The 19,499-nt window shown below is 36.6% G+C and overlaps 1 protein-coding gene across 8 annotated transcripts in view; it reads left to right on the top strand.

Annotated features, from left to right (window-relative positions):
* Positions 1 to 19,499, top strand: part of wake (wide awake) — a 292,797-nt gene that overhangs the window by 244,914 nt on the left and 28,384 nt on the right. For 5 of the 8 annotated variants that reach the window (XM_069134081.1, XM_069134080.1, XM_069134079.1 and 2 more), the window contains 3 exons: positions 7,219 to 7,359; positions 7,626 to 7,704; positions 13,343 to 13,446. In XM_069134081.1, coding sequence (XP_068990182.1) covers positions 7,219 to 7,359; positions 7,626 to 7,704; positions 13,343 to 13,446 — 324 coding nt within the window. Of the gene's footprint in view, positions 1 to 2,876; positions 4,171 to 7,218; positions 7,360 to 7,625; positions 7,705 to 13,342; positions 13,447 to 19,499 lie in introns of all 8 variants that reach the window. The other 3 variants (XR_006881953.2, XM_046615326.2, XM_069134083.1) reach the window with 2 other exon arrangements.

The following is a 19,499-nucleotide window of genomic DNA, read 5'->3' as shown; positions in this document are numbered from 1 at the left end:
CGCATACAGGGAAATGTGTGTATAATAACAACAACGATATCAACCGTTATCGCACCATGTTGATCCAAGCATTTCCCACAGAAAATCCTTAAAAAAAAAACATTTCAACATTGTATTAAGTAATTCGATTTCTCTAATAATGCTTATGCTTGTCCCAGATAGTTTGATACACGTGTTTCGCATGATTTCTTTTGTTTTCATTATCTGCCTGTTATTTCTCACTTAATTCTCTCACATCAAATTTTGACCAGGCATTTTGGGTTCTTATACGCTCAGAGAAAAGGCTTTGTTTAGAACATGTTTTTTTTTTTATATTTAATCTGAAAAATAATTATTGCGAGTGTAATAATTCTTCAGTTGAATCAGACAAAACTGAAGAAAACTGACAATAGAAGAAGAGAAAACTACAGTAAGAAACCATTTTTCTACACGTATGCAACTGTGTGTCATAGCAGGGACTTATTTCTTACACGCTTATTCACAGTCACGCATTTAAATACGATTCATTGAATTTCGTAAATGGCGGTATTGCGGATATGTATTGTTTGAAAAATTCCAACTTATCCTAATGATGATTCACATTATACTTTACCGGTACTTGATAATCGGTAGCAAGGATCAGCTCGTGAATACATATGTATAACATATAATAATGATAATAAATGTAACACGCTTAGATGAAACCGCAGAAAAGCATAATACGATTAATAGAGGAAAACGAAAACGAACATAGACAGAGAAGGGTGAAAATAATTGTCTTTAAATCATCAAAATTAACAAACGAAATAATAAGTCAGGATTGCGCTTTAGATAAACAGCAAGCTGGAAAATTACCTATCCTTACTCGAGGTGTTAAAATGAAAAAGGAAATTGAGTGTCAAACAAGTAATATAGTATAGAGCCTTTTTACTACTTTCGACCCGCCCTGCAATGCCACAAATACGAACGTTCGCAGACTAGTCTGAAGTCGGCTATAATTTTCGCGTACACCACCAGGCGAAAAGATGATAAAGTAATCAACTTCCTCTTGTAAAGGCTGAGCTTATACGTCTCGCGTCTCGTTTCATTCGCGTTTATTTGAAAAATGGTGTACATGAGAACTCGGTAAAACTTCATGCAGTAGAACAAATGCATTATAGCTATAATAACCGTGCTTTATATAAAGTTAATTTTTATTTTCGTCGTATTTGAAAAAGATTTTAAACGAAATTGTCGCTTGAATAATAACGAATTTCAAAATGTAGGAATAACTAAATCTGAACCCGTTTTGTATTGAATCATCAACTATTTCCCAGGTCATAGGTCAGTTGTCCCATTTTAAAAAACGTATAATTTTGGATTATATAATGAAAAATTATCTGGGCTTTTTGCTCGTCCATATGCGATGTAACATTTTTTAAATTTAATTCCGTTACAACGAATCTTATGAAGATCTTTTTTAGCGTAGAACGTTCGTTTCGATTCGTAATCCGTTAAAATCGGTAAAATCATGCACCTATAATCTACCATGCAATTTACATGATGATATCACCTCAAATATCCGATCTTCTGATGTTTGAGACTTTGAAGTTGACACGTTTTATTGTCGGATGCATATACGTTGTAATTTGACGGTTGCTGAGCGATAGAATAATATTCGTTACATATATGCTCGCGCGATAGCTAGTTAAGTTTCAGCGGTATATTCTCAATGATTGTGAAATAAGCTCCAAACACTCGTTCATTATTTACTTAGAGCAAACCTCTTCGGGCTTAAGTAATTCTAGTGTACATAATTGGCTGTTAAGCAGGGAAGAGCCTGTAAGGGTCCTCCTCCGCGGACACTTGGTCAATTTATTTGTCCAATAAGTTTTATTGCTGGCGTCCGTTGGCCGCCGTCATCGCGTACGACGGGACCGCGCAGCTGTTAAGGATCTCTCCAGCCAGAGCCAGTTACTTGAGCACCCTTTTGTTACGGTTGTCGCATTTGTCTTTCGTATCCAGATTTTATTTTCGACCTCTATTCGTCGGAAATATAGAAGTAACTCTACGAAATTTACGCAGATTGAAATACACGGAACACGAAAAGCGAGCGAATATTTTGTGACGTATATCCCCTCTAATATTACAAATGCGAAAGTGTGTTTGTTGGTTTGTCCTTCTTTCGTGGTTTACGGACCGAAGAGTGATGAAGATAGGCTATATAAGTTATGCAAATTGGGTTCCGTTAGTTGAAAAAATGATAATATGATAAATATGTTGACTTTTGACACGGAGTGTACACTGTGCGGTTGGAAGTTCTGACTGTCACTGCGAGATGGCGGGTGTAGCCTCGCCTACCTTACCATCCTAGCCAAACAACCAGATGGTGCCAATGATGCTGCCGCGCCCATTTTACCATCTTAGCCGTCTCAGCGTAAATCTGCCAGATGGCACTGTCGGCGAGGCAGCGCTATCTTAGTAATACATTCACCAGATGGCTTCCGTCTCTCGCGGTTGAATTGTATTCTTTCGAGTATATACTTTGCGATAGAGTTTCGAAGATGTTCGATGACATCAAATTTGAAATCTAAACACTCACTTGGCGATTAACGTTGTAACACAGCTGCGTTCTTAGCGCGTGTATGAATAAAAAATTTGGTTTCACCATACGTGCTTTTGGAACACATATCTCATACTGCTTTTCCGCACCTAGCACAGTAATGTGCGAACTTCCGAGTCCCCTCAAAGCGAGTGGCGATCGGAGCTAGTGCATGAAACACACAAGGGCGTCCACCCTAGTATCTCGATGTATGAAAGAAGCAGTCATATTTGATTCACATTGGAAACAATTCGAGGAGTCCTGTAATGAGAAGAACTCCGAATGCTATTATTAGTTAAAAAATTTTAAATTTCAGCTTTACCCGTGGAGGCAGAGAACATGAAGAGGAATCACTTGACGCATATAAATTATTAGCAAACGGACGAGAATGGCCGATGAAATGTCAAATGTTCGTTTGTAACGGCTTGCGATGAAATTTCGCAAGACCGTCTCAACTAGCCCCAAAATGGAGCTGTTGAGCCGAAGATTATCGAGTAATCCGATATCTTCGTTAAAGAGATCGCGATCCGTCAGAGCGTCGTTGAAATTGGTATCGAAGATTCGTAGCCACGCGAATTCCATGATCGTTGTTCAGCCTTCGAGTTCATTACACCCCACAGTCTCGCAGCAAAATCCTGAGGAAATGTTTCGTCCGGCAAGTGCATCTCCTCTGGGAATTGCTTCGAAGGCTGTTAAGGAACCGTTGAAAAGGTTTACCGACCCAAAGACAAAACGTTCGAGGTGCCGAGTGACCGAGGAAATGCCCCGAAAGGGTTCTGACGAGAAAACTTTTCGCTTCGCAACTAAAAAAGTGAACGATGAAGCAAAGGAGGAAAAAATTGATCTACATACATCGCAAAACGATTCGCCCGAAGAAGAGGGCGAAAGCAGCGACGGGACTTTGACGAACAATTCGACCTTCACAATGAAGGTCGAAAAGTTTTCGTTCGCGGACCGAATCCGTGGCCGACGTAAGAAGAACCTGCCGGAAATGAAAGGTCTCGAGGTGAAAAGGTCATCCTCGAACGTTCAGAACTGTGGCGCCGGTACCAAAGATCAGACAAAGTCGCCGAGAAGCCCGGGGAACTTTTTTATTCGCCGGGACAAAATCCAGGGGCAGGCGAAAACGATCAGAGACTCGACAAATGGCGACGGTCCTGAACTGCGGATAGTTTTGGGCGAATTCAACTCCTACGAAAATCCGATGTTCAGTTTGGACAGCTCCACAAACTCGGACGCCTGCAGTTGCACCCTGGCGAACAACGGCGAGTCGGATTCTCCGGTTTCCCGGAAAGATGTGGGGAGTTTTGGTAGCGGATTTCGGGGCGTTAGCGACGGCAGTTCGAGGGAAATCCGGCCGAGTGACGCTGGTGAAATAATGTCGAGTATTGGGATTTCGGCGAATCTGTTGAAACCCCCCAAGCCAAAGACCATGGATAATATTACGAACTTTCTCACAAGCAAGAAGAGCGCTACTCTACGTCCTAATAAACCAAAGTGCAAAATTATGTCGAAAGAGTCTAGGGACGATGAAATGAGCCCGCAGTCCGTCCAGTCGTTGCAGAGTAATAACTGGCGCCGAAGGATGAGCACTTCTTCGTCAGGTTCGAGTACGTTACATGATTTTGACACTGCCTACGTTGCTTAATTGTCCATCCTTTAGTACCTTGCCAGCTGTACATGGTGCGTTGGAGAAACGACTGTGTTTTTGAATATATTCATCGATTTCGGTCGCGAGATTCTCTAAATATTTGACACCCTTTCAGGCATTGCAAAGAAGGTTTTATGTAAGATCAGAAAAGTATTAAAAAGATCTATTATTCAACTTCCAAAGTTGAAGAACAAAACTTTTCAGACTTGTAGGGTTCACGATGAAGAAGAACCACGGTTTGAATCGAAAGTTAAGAAGAGATTGACATAAAATTTTAGAAACAAGTTCTTTTTGGTGCGCGTTTGAATTGATCGTATTCAACCAATTTATAGAAAAGGGCTCAAATAACGTTAAAATGGATATTACCAAAAGAGATACTCTTCACGTCACACTATTTCTTGTATAATTTCTAAATAATTCGACAGCTGTCCCGGTAGTGTAAAGAACAAAACTTAGAGAAAGAGAGAGACATTCACAATAAAGTAGCAACATATACATATAATGTACTTCCGTAAGTTTTATTTATATGTGAAGTTCTGTTGTATTCGATTCATGCAGAATTGAATCCTATTCGTATTGAACAACTTCTTCAATAAATTTCGAGGCACAAGTGGTACATTTTCCGTTAACTCAACTGCCATTTTTTTCCGTCAAGTTTCTTCAAACTTTGCCAGTTTGAAGCACAAGCTTAAAAAAAACTTTGCGTACCATTTCAGACATACTAATCCAAGATTGAATCCAAATGCATTTGTTTTATAATTCAAGATTCCAGTCAACATGGGTCAGTTAGGTTAGCAATGCGTTAGGTTACGTATCAAAATCACAAACTTTCGACTCCAATAACGAAGATGCAATCCGCGAAACTGGATGAAAATCTTTCCGAGTGGAATATCATTTTTTGAGCTCACAATCAATCTATAGATCAAGTTATTGCAATTTTTTGTATTCCGCGACTCACCCCCAACTGATGTACAGTAATTTTCTTCTCATCGAATCCAATTGCATACCTCGCAGAATTAATGCAGTCATTAAAAACCTCCCGATACATTTCGTGGAATTGTTGTCTTATCGAAGGTAAATTAATGGGCAATTTTCGTTTATAAACGGTCGCTGCGATTCGTTACGAAAAACCCTATTTTCTCTGATCATAACCTGAGAGGCCGTCGCTATAACGTTGAAATGCACCAACTACTCCCTGTGTTCCATTAGGGTCACCAAATGAAATTGTATTCTCGCCTCTAATCAACGAGAGGACCGTTGGACCAATGACTTATCGAATTAATGTGGCCCGAACTCCAAGTTGCATCGAAGTTCTGCATTTGTGCTAGAAAAGTGGATCTATTTTACTGGGTCTTCTAACCGCGCAATCATTGTTTTTTCCTTGAGGATGTTGGTTGGCCAAAAAACGATACTTATCAATAATTCTCTCACGAGATACTAAGCTGCAACAATATAGAAAATATTGAAATTATGACTTGGATACCGATGCTTTATTTCATAGCTTTGCAAAATCGTTAAGAGTCTAGCAGATTCGTTCTGACTAATTTCTGCAGATTCCCCGAAACACTTTTTGTCATCATATTGACATTATTAGACATAATTTTAAAACATTGTAATAATAACTATGATGAATGAATTGAGCATATTGAATTGACTATAATTTTTTAAATATCTCAATCACTTCGTCAAAACTAGTCTTCTGAATAAAATGAGACATTTGCGGAGTGAAATCGTGTGAATTTTTTAGATTTTTTACGACAATTCAACAAATACTCAACGTACGATTATCTCGTCATAAAATGAATGAAAAGAGTTGATTCTTAGCCAATCAGTATTGTTCACAATCAAGTTTTTTAGTATGCTGGCTTATTGTCAGCATAAAGCCACACTTCTCGCATTGCATCCTTGCGGCTTTTTTTTGTTTTTCTTATTTTCTATTCCATATAATATATAGGGCGTACCATGCTAAATTGCCTAGCCTGTGATTTTAATTACTTAACATTTCTCTATTTCATTATTTTTTATTATAACACTTCTCTTGACGAGATCATATAGAAATTTCTAAAAACTTCCTTTCGTCAGAAAAAGTTTTAAATTATCTCAAAAACTCCATTTTCAATTTCTGAAAAGTTTCGTACAGGTTTTATTGTAAAACACGACCATTTCAAAACTGAAACTGGAGCCAGATTTCGGTCTTTGCCATTTTTTCAGAGGAACTTGAATATTTTATTTTTATAATTTCTTAACATAGCCTGACTAACAAGAATATAGGTGTAATGTTTGCCGTATGTGTATATTTCTATCCTAAATATTTCCACAAAGTTTCAAAGTCCTCGGTCGTTACCACAACCGGTCGACAAAAGTGTTTATCAATAAATTAATAATAAACAATGATTAACGATCGCGGACCGTCGCGAATCAAATTCGATCGAGGTTTGTGTTCGATCTAAAGTATTAGAAAGATTTCATAACTTTTAAAGGTACATAGAAAAAATGAATAGAATAAGTTATTTTTCTTGAATTGCATTTTTGACATGTGAACGAACATAAAAGCTCATTTTAATATCTCTGAATAGATATTATTCGGCTCTTATTATAATGAGCTTTTATATTCATTCTTATGTCAAAAATGCAATCCAAGGAAAATAACTTATTTTTTTTTTTTTTTGATTTCTCCTATTTATCTTTTTAAGTCGCGAAATTTCCGTATTCTAATAGGTATCAAAACTTTTATTATTTTTTACACGATTTTTCTGAATTTTTCCAGATTTTAGAAAATGGAGTTTTTCTTCAAGTTTTTTAATTAAACTTCAGATACGTTAGGTAGATAAATTCTGAAAAAAATTGCGATTGCGTTTTTCGTCCTGTGCTTTCATACAAAAAATTTTTAAGCCATTCTAGAACATCGACGTAGAATCTTGATCGTGATGTCATGGAATGCCCCATATACATATATATTTTTATTCTTAGTTCTATTTTACTTTATTTTCTCCGCTTATTTGCATAGTGTTGGCCTCGCGACAAGGGATGGAGTTCCTGGAGGGGTTTGGAAAAAAGAAACATCAACAGCAACAACAAATTCATCTCGTGTCCGCGACTCATCTGAACCCTCTTACGGCACAACCTAGTCTCAACATACATTTACATGGTATCTATTATTATTTTATGATTTCATTTTACCATATAATTTGCATTTGATTTAGCTTTGTCTTTCGCAAAGTATATTGTATTCTTAATTCTCTCCACATCTACCACTTCCGTTTCCTTTCCATTCGCCATAAATTCAATTAATTTATAAACCTAACATACTTCAGTGAAAAGCCACGATAAATGACACGGAATATGAAAATTATAGAAAATTATCAATGACCTAATTAAACCAAACTTTCAACTTTCCTCTTCTTTGCTTTACAGCTTTGTTCGCTGCGGTTGAGCAGGGGCATTTAGACAAAGCAAGAACGATTCTCGAATCAACTGACGTCGATGTAAACAGGTAAGTGAAATATCAATGGTCATTGGTTTTATCTTAAATCCTACATCACTCTCTACTGTACAGTAAAAATATCGCTGCTATCCAGTACGACTTTCACATAGGCATTGAAAACAACGCTGTGTCAGGAATTCTGTCACTGTCAAGAATCTTATGTGAAATAATGGTAAAGGTCAGTCGAAGCAGCGTGAACTGAAAAATAGAGTCAAACCGTTTTAACTGAAGACATTTTGATAAATGGTTTGCTATCCTATACCCTTCATGTGAATTCTGCTACTGAATTTGTGCATTTATAAATCACGAGTTGTTAAAATCAGGGTCATGGCCGTAAAAACCTTATGTACCCTGAAACGTTAGTCCGGGAAATTAATGCATAATAGATGTTTAAAGCTTCTCACACTAGCTATATTATATAACATCTTGATTCAAATAAGTAGCATCGAAATTCAACTTGCTTACCTCGGTAAGCGGACAAAAACGGTGTGATATGTTGGGATCGAAAAGGTACGGCCTGTCTTTCCGAAATTAAGTAAATAACTAGATCTTTATTAGTTCCATTCGACCGTTCATGAATTGATTATGCGCTCAACGTGATGGAGTCAAATCATACTGCATTATGATATTACCATTATATGTCTCGATACTTTCGTATTCCAATTCAATTAACAAAAGTTAGGAACCAATGCAAACGTATGAGAATATGATGCCAGTTATTTCTTGCAATAATTATAGGGGCAATGACCGTAAATCAAGCTGTGTACTCTGGTCAGGATGCATTTTCCCGATTTCAAGGTAATTCCAAAGAGGTCAATTTTCACACATTTTGCACTGGTATATCCAGACCGACATTAAAGACCATTCATCTGACATTTTACATTCTGATTCAGACATAGGCTTTCAAGGTTTCAGACCAGTTCCAACATATCGCTAGTTATGTAAAAGGACTTAGTACAGGAAACAAAAGGAGCCAATCAATTGTTTTTGAAGGAAGAGGCATTGCTCTCGATTTTTCTTCATTGAAGCAGAAATAAAATTGTCCTATTTTCTTTGAAAAGATCGATCTTTATGGCTCACACAACGTATATCTTCCTGAACACCCCCCGAAGTCATCTTAACTTTGAAGCTAAACCACAGAAAACCTTGAGCTGGTTGTGAGGGAAACCATGTTTCTTCTTCTTCCGGGACTTCACTCGTTCTACTCGTTGTATCAGTTTCACCGGTTTCGCCACCGAAACGTTTCGCAGTATTCCTTGAAGACATAACGCGAGAACAGCAAGACATGGCATCACATGGGCTCGAGAATTTCCTTCCTTAGAAAACAGCTCAACTACATATTTTCTTGTTGGAAATCCAACATCGTAGGAAGGAAATCCGAGGAGAACACGAGACGATCAATATCCCCAAAGGCGAGTTGAGATACGCCTTGAAAAGAATTGACAATGTCCTTTATTTCCCTGAAATCTGACTCTAAACTTATCTTGACGTTCTTGGGAAACTGTATCTCGAAACTCTCAAAACATTAAGTGTAGTGTGGCGTTTCCGAACTCTCTAGAACCGACTTACGGATTCAACATGAGTTGGCTTGATTTTCAGACAAATGATCTTCGTTCAGCAAATCGATTGACAATTGTAGATCTCTTGACATCATAGTAGCAGACGAATTTCGTCACATTGATTCATGCTAAGCTGATCAGTATGAAAGCATGCGAATAAGGGGAGCCATTCGTCATAATGGCTTCCAAGCAGTCCGTATCGACTTCTATAATAGAGACACTTAATGTCTAGAAATTACTAGAATGACAAATATTGATTCGGAATCACGAAGAATTTGGGCCACTTGGTGAAATAACCGACGATGATTCCAGAACAAAACGATCTCGTTAATATATGAGGTATTCCATGCCAACTGAGAGGACATTTTCTCTGACCCCCGCCAATTTGCTTCATTATTTTTTATATGATTCTACAACCTAAAAAAAGCGCTCTCCATTTTTTTTAAATTTTTCGTCCCAACCATTCTTTTTTAAAAAATCTTACAAACATAACATATGTTTTGTATACGTACAAAATAAGAGAAATTATTCCTCTAAAAAAATATTTAAAAAATACAAAACATCAATTCTCCACTCCGAACTATGGCTCAAAATTTTTTTTTTGGGACCTAGAAATTATATTAATTTTTATAAAAAAATAAAAAATGGCGTTTTTTTTTAGGACCATAAAAAAGTTTGTAACATTTTTTAAAAAAAGATGATCGGGACGAAAAATCGGAAAAAAATGGTGAGTACTTTTTTTAGGTTGTAGAATCGTATAAAAAATGGGTGCGTGTACTTATGTACGCGCGTGAGAAGTTATACTTCTTTGGCACCATTAAAAAATACACAACATGTCAAAATCTTCTGTCACACAATGATAAAGAAAAGAAGTATGTAATAAAAAACAATAAAACAAATAACGGATGTCTTACATTATATTTAAATAATCTATTAAATTTTTGTCACGAACTTTTTATTAAATGTTCTATTAAATTTATTTCTTCATTTTGTAAATATTAAAAAACCAATAATAAATACTCAACATTGATAATTTAATAATATTTAGTATTAATTATATGAAATAATGATATTTTAATTTATATCAATAAATAATACATACGGATAACTAACCTCAATTATATTGGAGCACTTGAAAAAGTATTTTAGCACAATTTTTTCACTAATATTCACAAATAGTAAATAATATTAATCCAAATATTCAATTTAAATCACTACTGAATATATTTTATTGCCACATATATAATTCGCACTTGTATGAAAATAAAACACGTGTTGTGACTGTAAAAACTAAAATCATGTGGATAAATATTTAGCTTTTTTTCGAGACTTAATGAATTCGGTTGAGTGGGCAACTTCATCCTGTTAATTTTGTGTTACAATTTTGTGTTACAGTGATGCGCGCGCATCCTGAAATTTCACTCTCATCAGTTTTTCATAACGCGCCTAAAGAAGTATAACTTCAAAAATAATGAAGAAAATTGACGGGGGTCAGGGAAAATGTCCTCTCAGTTAGCGTGGAATACCTCATATATATCACAAGGACAGTCGAGAGGATCAAGGATATTGATAATAATCCTGGCGAAGTGAGCGTTGCTACTATATATTTGAAGAGGGCTTTTTCTGTGGGAATGTGAGGTCTCTTCTTCGCGACTTTGTACCATTCTTCAACATCCGTGCTACATCAAGCCCAATAAAATCTTCACGTACTCGAGCAAGAGTCTCGTAGGAGGTGAAATGACCTCTTTTCGCCGAATCCTGGAGTTCCGACAATATTTATTCGACGACTTTACTGCTGGGAACAAGAAGTTGCCGATGGATTTATTTGCCATCTGGAGATTTTCTCACTCACTGTGAGATGTTGCGTTGTGTTTTGGAAGTCTCGAGAGGGGTTTGGGAGTGCTGGATTCTTGCACGTATAATATTTTGTTCTTTTACAAGCTGCCAGCGAGGACAGCACATGCAGGGTCCTTTTAATTTTACCTACTATATATTCAAACTGTCTGTAGTAAAGTAATTTCCGTAATACAGTCCAGTTCTACTATACGTTCTACTTCAAGGTTGAATTGTCTGAATATTTCAATCCACTGAGCGATGCGACCTTCCGGAGCTGTGAATAACGAGAGGCATTTCAGAAATAACGTGATCCGTTCGATTACGAAGTATGTCCATAAGAATGGTGATGGTAAAAAACGATGAAAATGTTCCATAGTTTCAACAATAGCTAGAAGTTTCCAGCAAGTGTCGCAATCGTTTCTCACTGGTTTACCGAAAACGCTGTTGTAGTAGATAACTACTTTTTCCAAGACCTTTAGATTTCTGCGACAGCACTCCTCCGATGCCAAGTAGCGGTGAATAACTATCGACTACATACATAGTCAATCATTGACCGAATCGGCGAGAATTGGGGAGATTCTCCAACGAATTTTCACTGAAGGAATGGCTTCTTGGTCGGGGCTCAAATTGAAAGGTATTTTATCCTCTATTCAATGATGGAGACGTTTCGCACGGGTGCAAAACTCCTTCACAAAACGGTGACAGTAAATCTACACCGCAATAAAACTCGGGCCTTCTCCTGTTCCTTACACTGAAATGAAGGGCTGTACGATAATTTCAAAAAATGGTAAACGGATATTGAATACTGTATTTCTTGTCATTTAACTGAGCTTTATTATCATCGAAAGTGATGATATGACGTGGACTAAAAGTGCGCATATGTGAAGAGGCAAAATAATCAAACAAGTTCATGTTGTACAGACAATCAGGAAATACTAATTCAATAGAGTGTCTGATCTAAATAGATGAGAAAGAACGAACGTTTCTTTGCGACTGCTCGAGGATACTTTGCCTGATACTTTTTTATATTCCACGATGATGATAACTGCAGATCGTTCTCGAATGCAATACATTGTTTTAATTCAAATCAATTCTACAATTCAAGCAAAATCTATTTGAGACAGTTGTATTAAACAGATAGTGCTGGGTTGGGAAACTAAAAGTCAATTTGACATGGAATTCTCCGTACATATCAACGTTAATAATAAGTAATGTTTCAACCGTTGTTGAACATTCCTCAGGCAAATGGATCCATTATTTTCGGTATAGCTGATTCAATTTATTACTCAGTACTATCATATATCGGTAATTATCAAGTATTGAACGTACTTATGTAAATAGCTGTCACCATTCGTAATGATTTAATACTCGTTCCATCATTCCGCTCAACAATACGGCAAGGTAAGCCCGACTTTGACGTCATATTTACTCAAAGCATCGATTGGCAAAAGCATAAGACGCTTGCAAGAAAAATGGCACAGCACGACTTCTTTTCTGTTTACCTAATACTTTCATAGTGTCGAAGTTTCAACCTTGCGGAAAAGTTTCAACGTTGTTTACCGTGCTGACAATATCCTCTCATACAACCTCATGCGGAGACTAAACGACTGCAGGGGGTCGCGAAACGCAACGCTGCGCAAAGAACTTTTTGCATTTACTTTCTATTAAAACGTTTTTATCAGCCGAGCAAAGATTTGTTGCAAGCAAGCGGACATTCGATGCGCGAAATTCAATTTATGATGCAATAGCTTCACAATATATAAGATGCACTCTCTTCAGCCACTTTTTTCAACGATCACACCGTATTTTTTGAAACTTTGCTAGAACACTGCAAGTTTGTTTAAAAATTTTGAATTCAAACATTTGGAAAAATGCTTTGTTATCTCGAGTCAACTTACTTTGAAACATATTGCAGTAAGCAGAAATTAAATATCAGGATGAAAAATTTGTATAAGTAAACCACAGGGCCAATTCTTTTGTCATAATAATATCAATCTTATAAAATTGATATCGTGAGTGATGAATATAAAAGAAAAATTCTCCAAACAGTTACATTTGAAGTTCTGAAATAATCGGCAAAAATTCTTCTTAAATAATGCTGCAAACTGGACGGATTTTTGAAACTTTCGCGGACTCAACAAAAGAAAGTAGCTGAGCTTACGGAGAATGCTTTGTATATACATATTATTACACATGATCTGTATGATTTTGCATTATTATTAATTAAATCACAATTTTTGTAACTGTTTTAGCGTCAACAGTGACGGATTATCCCCGTTGGACGTTGCTGTGCTAAGTAACAACAGACCTCTCGCAAAAATGCTGGTTGCATTTGGTGCTCAAGAAGGAAACCAATGTGAGTTGTGCGAACATAATTCATTTTACTTGCATGCAAAATTCCAAAAACCTCTATAATTTATATAAGTTTCGAATAAAAAAGGTATTAGAAACCAATGAGCGATATATCTCGATACGGAATACTTCGAATGCTGCGTTCATATTACAAGAATCAAATACTCCGTTTTTATCTGTAAGGTAGAATTTATATTATCGAATTGACTGGTAAAAATTGCGTCTCATAGACGATACCTGCAAAGAAAGGGGGAAGAGCTGGGAGAAACGACTTTTATCTTTTTGTCAAATAACGCAAAACCTCCAGATTGATGTTTCAAATGCCATGATTGTATTCTGATCTGTAATAATCAACGGTCAGAATTAAATTTGATTCATTTCAAATTTGAAAATATCCGGTTATTGAAAAAAGTACTGTGTGGCTCATCCTATAAAACTGATGATAAAAAAAAGGTAAATCGAATCTTATTTTAGTATATTTGGATAATTTCTAGTTTGAAGTATAATCAGATTTTTATCAAATCTTGTATTATAAATTATAAGCAACAAATAAGCGAATGACTATTTTTTGAGCCCCAACGGCTCTCTAATAGGCTGTACGTAATGCGTACGGAATTGCCAGAACTTATGAGTTTCTGAAGCTAATTGTAGCATTTTTTTTTTTAGATTTGTGTCAAGGGCAGCTATGATTTCACCTAATGAAATCATTCTTTTTTTTATCAATAAATCTTAGGTGATCCCGACCTCTTCTTATTGCTAATCACATCAAATTCTTTAGCTTGGAATGAAGCAAGCAATGTAATAATTTAACCGGAAAATTCGCAGCTAAAAAGTAGGCAGATTATGCGTGGGTTAAGGCGAACTGATTACGTTATACAAGACTGCGAATTTTTGGCAAACACTGAGGGATGACATTGAGATCCCTTGGAACTCTGTTAACTTTCCGGTATTTCCAATATTTGTGCCAGGAGAAAAATACGGGCGAAGTTCTCGGGTGGATTTAGGACAGCTAATATTTGATATTCAGATTGAGTTGCAACCAGACTGACATAATATTATATTTAAAAAATACGTGTCATAAGTTTGGTGTTCGGAGTCACAAAAGTGAAATTTGTTTTTTATCCACGACAGATGTGCCCACAGAATAATTGAAAGCTGCACGAAGGAGCTGATTGCTTTATCGCATTTTTGGCGGCCAGCTGTTGCGGATCATCGCTTTTGTTTCATACCAGACAATACATGGCTTATCCTTAGCCAATATCACGACGGATTCCTCTTTTCAAACAAGTTCATTATCTGACTATTTTTCGCGGTAGCAATTTTCCCTGTATCAGTAGAAAGGAACGAAACCAATTACGTGTACCAAAAGTTAGAAAAATTAATTAACATTGTAACCAAGGAGTAGTAAGAAGGAGACAGTGTTGAGTGTTCAAGCAGCTCTCGGCTCAAAATTTGGTCCAGTTTTTGGGGCAACGTAAGAGGAATTATCAAGGTTCGATTTAAGCGTGTCTTGTGGTGTAAGCCCGTATAGCGCTCTCCCCCGTGTCCCTCATAATATTTTTCTCTATGTAGTTGCAGTTCTGTTGTTAAATGGCTGTGTCACGATTATTACAAAGTGATACAGTGTAATTATCTAAATTCGAAACATGAACTTAATCATCGTTCGGATAAGTACCGATACCACGGTCTTACAATATACGTATGGAAACTGCAATGCTGGAAGCCACGATTCTGTGTGTCGTTTAGCACGCGGTTCTAGCAGAACCACTAGTTGTCCTTGCGGTTTTAATATTATGATATACATATATATCTTATGGCTGTATATACTTCTGTTTGAAAATGATTTTGACCTTGTAGTATAAGCGTTGTGGTGGATCTTGGAAATGTAGGTCTTTGATTAACAACAAATTTTGCCGTCAACGTTTCGACTCTGACTAGAGTCATCCTCAGGACATATTTAATGCATCTATTGAAAACAATTATTTAAAATACATTGTTGGTGCTGAATCGGAACAACCTTAATAATATATAATAAAAGTAGAAATAATAATAAAAAAAAATTGAAACATAAACTATGTATACAGGGTGGTCCATTTAACTCTGCCACCGCGAATAACTTGGTTACTATTGATTGTACCGAAAAGTGTCTTCCGGAAAAGTTGTTGTATTTGAAGGGGGGAAATGAGTTTTGGAAGTGAATCTCATCTGAAGGTCATATCTTATGAGATTTCGGTGTTTGCGATGGTTTTTTGAATGGGACTACCTATTTTTTTGCTCACTACAAGGAAGCTGACATCAAAATGCGTCCAACCATGTGCAACAACATGACCTTCGGATAACCTTCGGCTCCAAAATTCACGATTAACTAATGGAGGTGGAAATTCAAGGAGAATGAATCGTATCGGCACATTCAATACTTTTTCCACGTAATTCATTTTATTAAATGCTCAAAATGTTGTCCATCAACCTGAATACACTTGTCACTACGCATAATGAAGGAGTAATTTCTGGAAATTTCTGGAGGAGCACAAGTTTGTTGGCCCGCGCGTTCTCCTGACTTAACACCTCTTGATTTCTTTCTCTGGGGAATGATCAAGGATATTGTGTACCGAGACGTCCTAACAACACGGGAGAATATGAAGGAACGTATCATCAATGCGTGTGCAAGTATTACTCCAGAAATGATATGTAAAGCCAGGGAATCCTTTATTATGCGTATTGACAAGTGTATTCAGGTTGATGGACAACATTTTGAGCATTTAATAAAATGAATTACGTGGGAAAAGTATTGAATGTGCCGATACAATTCATTCTCCTTGAATTTCCACCTCCATTACTTAATCATGAATTTTGGAGCCGAAGGTTATACGAAGGTCATATTGTTGCACATGGTTGGACGCGTTTTGATGTTAGCTTCCTTGTAGTGAGCAAAAAAATAGGTAGTCCCATTTAAAAAATCATCGCAAACACCGAAATCTTATAAGATATGACCTTCAGATGACATTCACTTCCAAAACTCATTTCCCCTCTTCAAATGCAACAACTTTTCCGGAAGGCACTCTTCGGTACAATCAATAGTAACCAAGTTATTCGCGGTGGCAGAGTTAAATGGACCACCCTGTATAAAAACAAAGGAAACTAACCTTATATAATGTAATCAAATGTTAAAAACGGTAAGAAGTCAATCGATAAAATAACACAGTTATGATGTTGGTTGTCACTTTTTTTACTTTCTTTATCTCCCATCGCTCCATTAGGTTTATTGATGGTTAAAATGGTGAACTAGTCAAAAAAGTTTTATTCCTAACACACAACCCCTCTGTCTAAAGATCGTTACAGAAAGAGAGTTGGAGAGCATGAGTGGGTAGAATATAAACCCATTTCTTGTACCGAGTGAACATAGATGAGAAGAGGAGAGTAACTAGAGACATAAAAAGTGTGAAATAAGTGAGAAGGTCGTTCTTAACCCCTTGTAGCCTCTTATGACATTTCTGTAACAAACTTGATAAGATCCTACAACATCCATACGGAAGGTATTAATGACAAGTCCTTAAATGGTATTTATTTAAAAAATTATGGTATGGGCTACAAGGGCTTAAGCGTACAGATGAAAAGGTCGTTCAACTGCCTGCGACTTCATATCAGTGATTGGTTTAATATAAATTTCAATTAGGTTCTGTACATCTAGCCTAAGATTGACCGAATTAATATGATTGGCGATATTACACATTTCTAGAACTAGTCGATTATAATATCGAGGTTCGTTATGTAATATCCTAACATTATCAAAATCAAACTGGTGGTTTAAGGACAATGCATGTTTTGTTAATGCAGTATGATGGTCATCTGATTCCTTGATATTGTTCTTGTGCTCATTAATTCGTACATTTAAGCAACGGCTAGTTTGTCAAATATACGGCTTGTTGCAATCCTTACAACAGATTTTGTATACTAAGTTTGATTGTTTTGCAAACGGTAGTCTATCTTTCCCTGTATCAAAAAACAAGCCTAAGTCATTGACATTTTTACCCACAAATTGTCCGTTGTATTTTTTAAACGTTCTGTTCAGTGATTCAAACGAACCATTAACGTATGGAATAGAAATAAAGGTTAAGTTGTCTTTATTTGTTGGGATCAAGAAGTTATTGTTGTCTTGTTCTCGGATTTTGTTGTACCTTTGATTGATGATTCTATATAATAGGCCTGGCGGGTAATCATTCTTAATTAAAACACCTCTGATGATTTTAAGATTTTTTTCGTGATAACAACTGTTAGCTATTTTTATTCCCCTATCAACTAAGTTAATTATTGTACTAGTTTTATAGGATCTAGGATGATGTGAATGAAAGTTCAAATATCGTTCAGACCACGTGGTGTTTTAGAACCAATCAGTTTCGAAGATATATGAGTTATTGATGATTGTTACATCCAAGAAGTTAATTGCAATCGTGGGTGAAAGCTATTGAAATTTTGTAATAGTTGTGGGATGTAATCTTTAGGAATGGCTTTTAATATGTCATCCACATATCTAAAATAAAAAGGTAACAAGAAAGGCAGTTTTTTTATGCAATGGCCTTCAAGGTCATCCATGTCTGCTCAAGGTCTGCTAGTACTGGAGATAAGGGAGAGCCCATTGGTAATCCAAAGATTTGGGAAAATAGCTTATCATCGAATTTGAATATAGAAGCATCAAAGCAGATGTTTAAAACTACTAAAAATTGTTCGAGTGGTACGGGGATGTTCGGTGATAATTCACCCCAACGACTCTTTATCGAATCAACGGCCAAATTCAACGATTTATTAGTGTAGAGTGGTACTACATCCAGGGAAACTAAAATGTAATCCGATGGCAATTTGAACCCATTGATGGAGTTGACTAGATTGAAACTGTCTTTTACATATGAAGCTGGTCTTGTCAAACCCAATTTTATCCATGAATTTAAGATTTTGGCTAATTTATAAGTTGGACTATCTAAAAATGACACAATAACTCTCACAGGAACATCAGTTTTATGAATCTTGGGTAAGCCAAAAGCTCTAGGTGGCACACTATTATTGGTGTAGATGCTACGTTTGAATTGACTGGCAATGAAGGTTTTTTGATGCCAACCATTAACGTGAAGGTTTCAAACGTGAAGGTAGAACAAAGACAGAGAGATAGATGCGTGGCCGACTAACGCTGTCTTTGTCTAAACCCCCCGCCCATGCCTGACCGCGCCGCCGAAAGTATAATGATCGCAACGAACCTAGTGGCGACCAGTGAACTACCAACGTGTCTTCAATAAATGACCTACCTCTTCCACTGGAGTTTCCAGACCTACATGTAAGACCGTGATCGATACATTGTAAGAAAAAATACTTATCACGAATGTCTTGTAAAGCGTGAAAGGATAGACTATAAAGTAGATAAAAAGAACGGCGATCAATGTCCATTGCCAGCAATATACCGTGAGTTTTCCTGGACGCAATATACCTGAATATGAGCTGTAACTTTGATCGCTTGAATCAGGCGCACGGATAGTTCCGCGACTAGGAAAACTCAGAGTATAGCAAATCAGCAAACTTTATTATTAGAGCGTGTGAGCGTTGTGGTTTATTCGTAAATGTACCTTATAATAGCTTGAAGCAGAAATTGTGATCCTAAAAAGTTATTCGCAGTAGATAATAATGGTTTCATAGGCACGCAGCCGCGCAGGATTGAATTGTTTACTGATTTTCTGCTCGGGGTTGAAAGTCCTTTCTGTCCAGACATGTTTTCATCAGTCTATTCTGTGTTTTGTTAGGTTAGACAGTTCCTCTAACTACATGCCGCTCGTAGGTGATGAACGATAGCAATCGAATTTGACAAGAACAGTTCTTGAACTTTCTTCCTTCTTATTTTTTTCTGCTTCATGTACGTTTACCGTCATGTTTATGAATTTTTGTTACAAAAGTCTACAAATATGTCGTACAGAATACAAACTATGATCATTCGACTTGTTTGAAAAACAGACGTTGCTAACTATGTAAAACACCTTTCGATTGACAATGTCAGGAAATGTCATGTATTTGACTTCG

Source organism: Neodiprion pinetum, chromosome 3 (genome assembly GCF_021155775.2).
Source record: "Neodiprion pinetum isolate iyNeoPine1 chromosome 3, iyNeoPine1.2, whole genome shotgun sequence".
Taxonomy (NCBI): domain Eukaryota; kingdom Metazoa; phylum Arthropoda; class Insecta; order Hymenoptera; family Diprionidae; genus Neodiprion; species Neodiprion pinetum.
The sequence above is the reverse complement of the archived record's forward strand: the minus strand, read 5'-3'. Positions and strand labels throughout refer to the sequence as shown.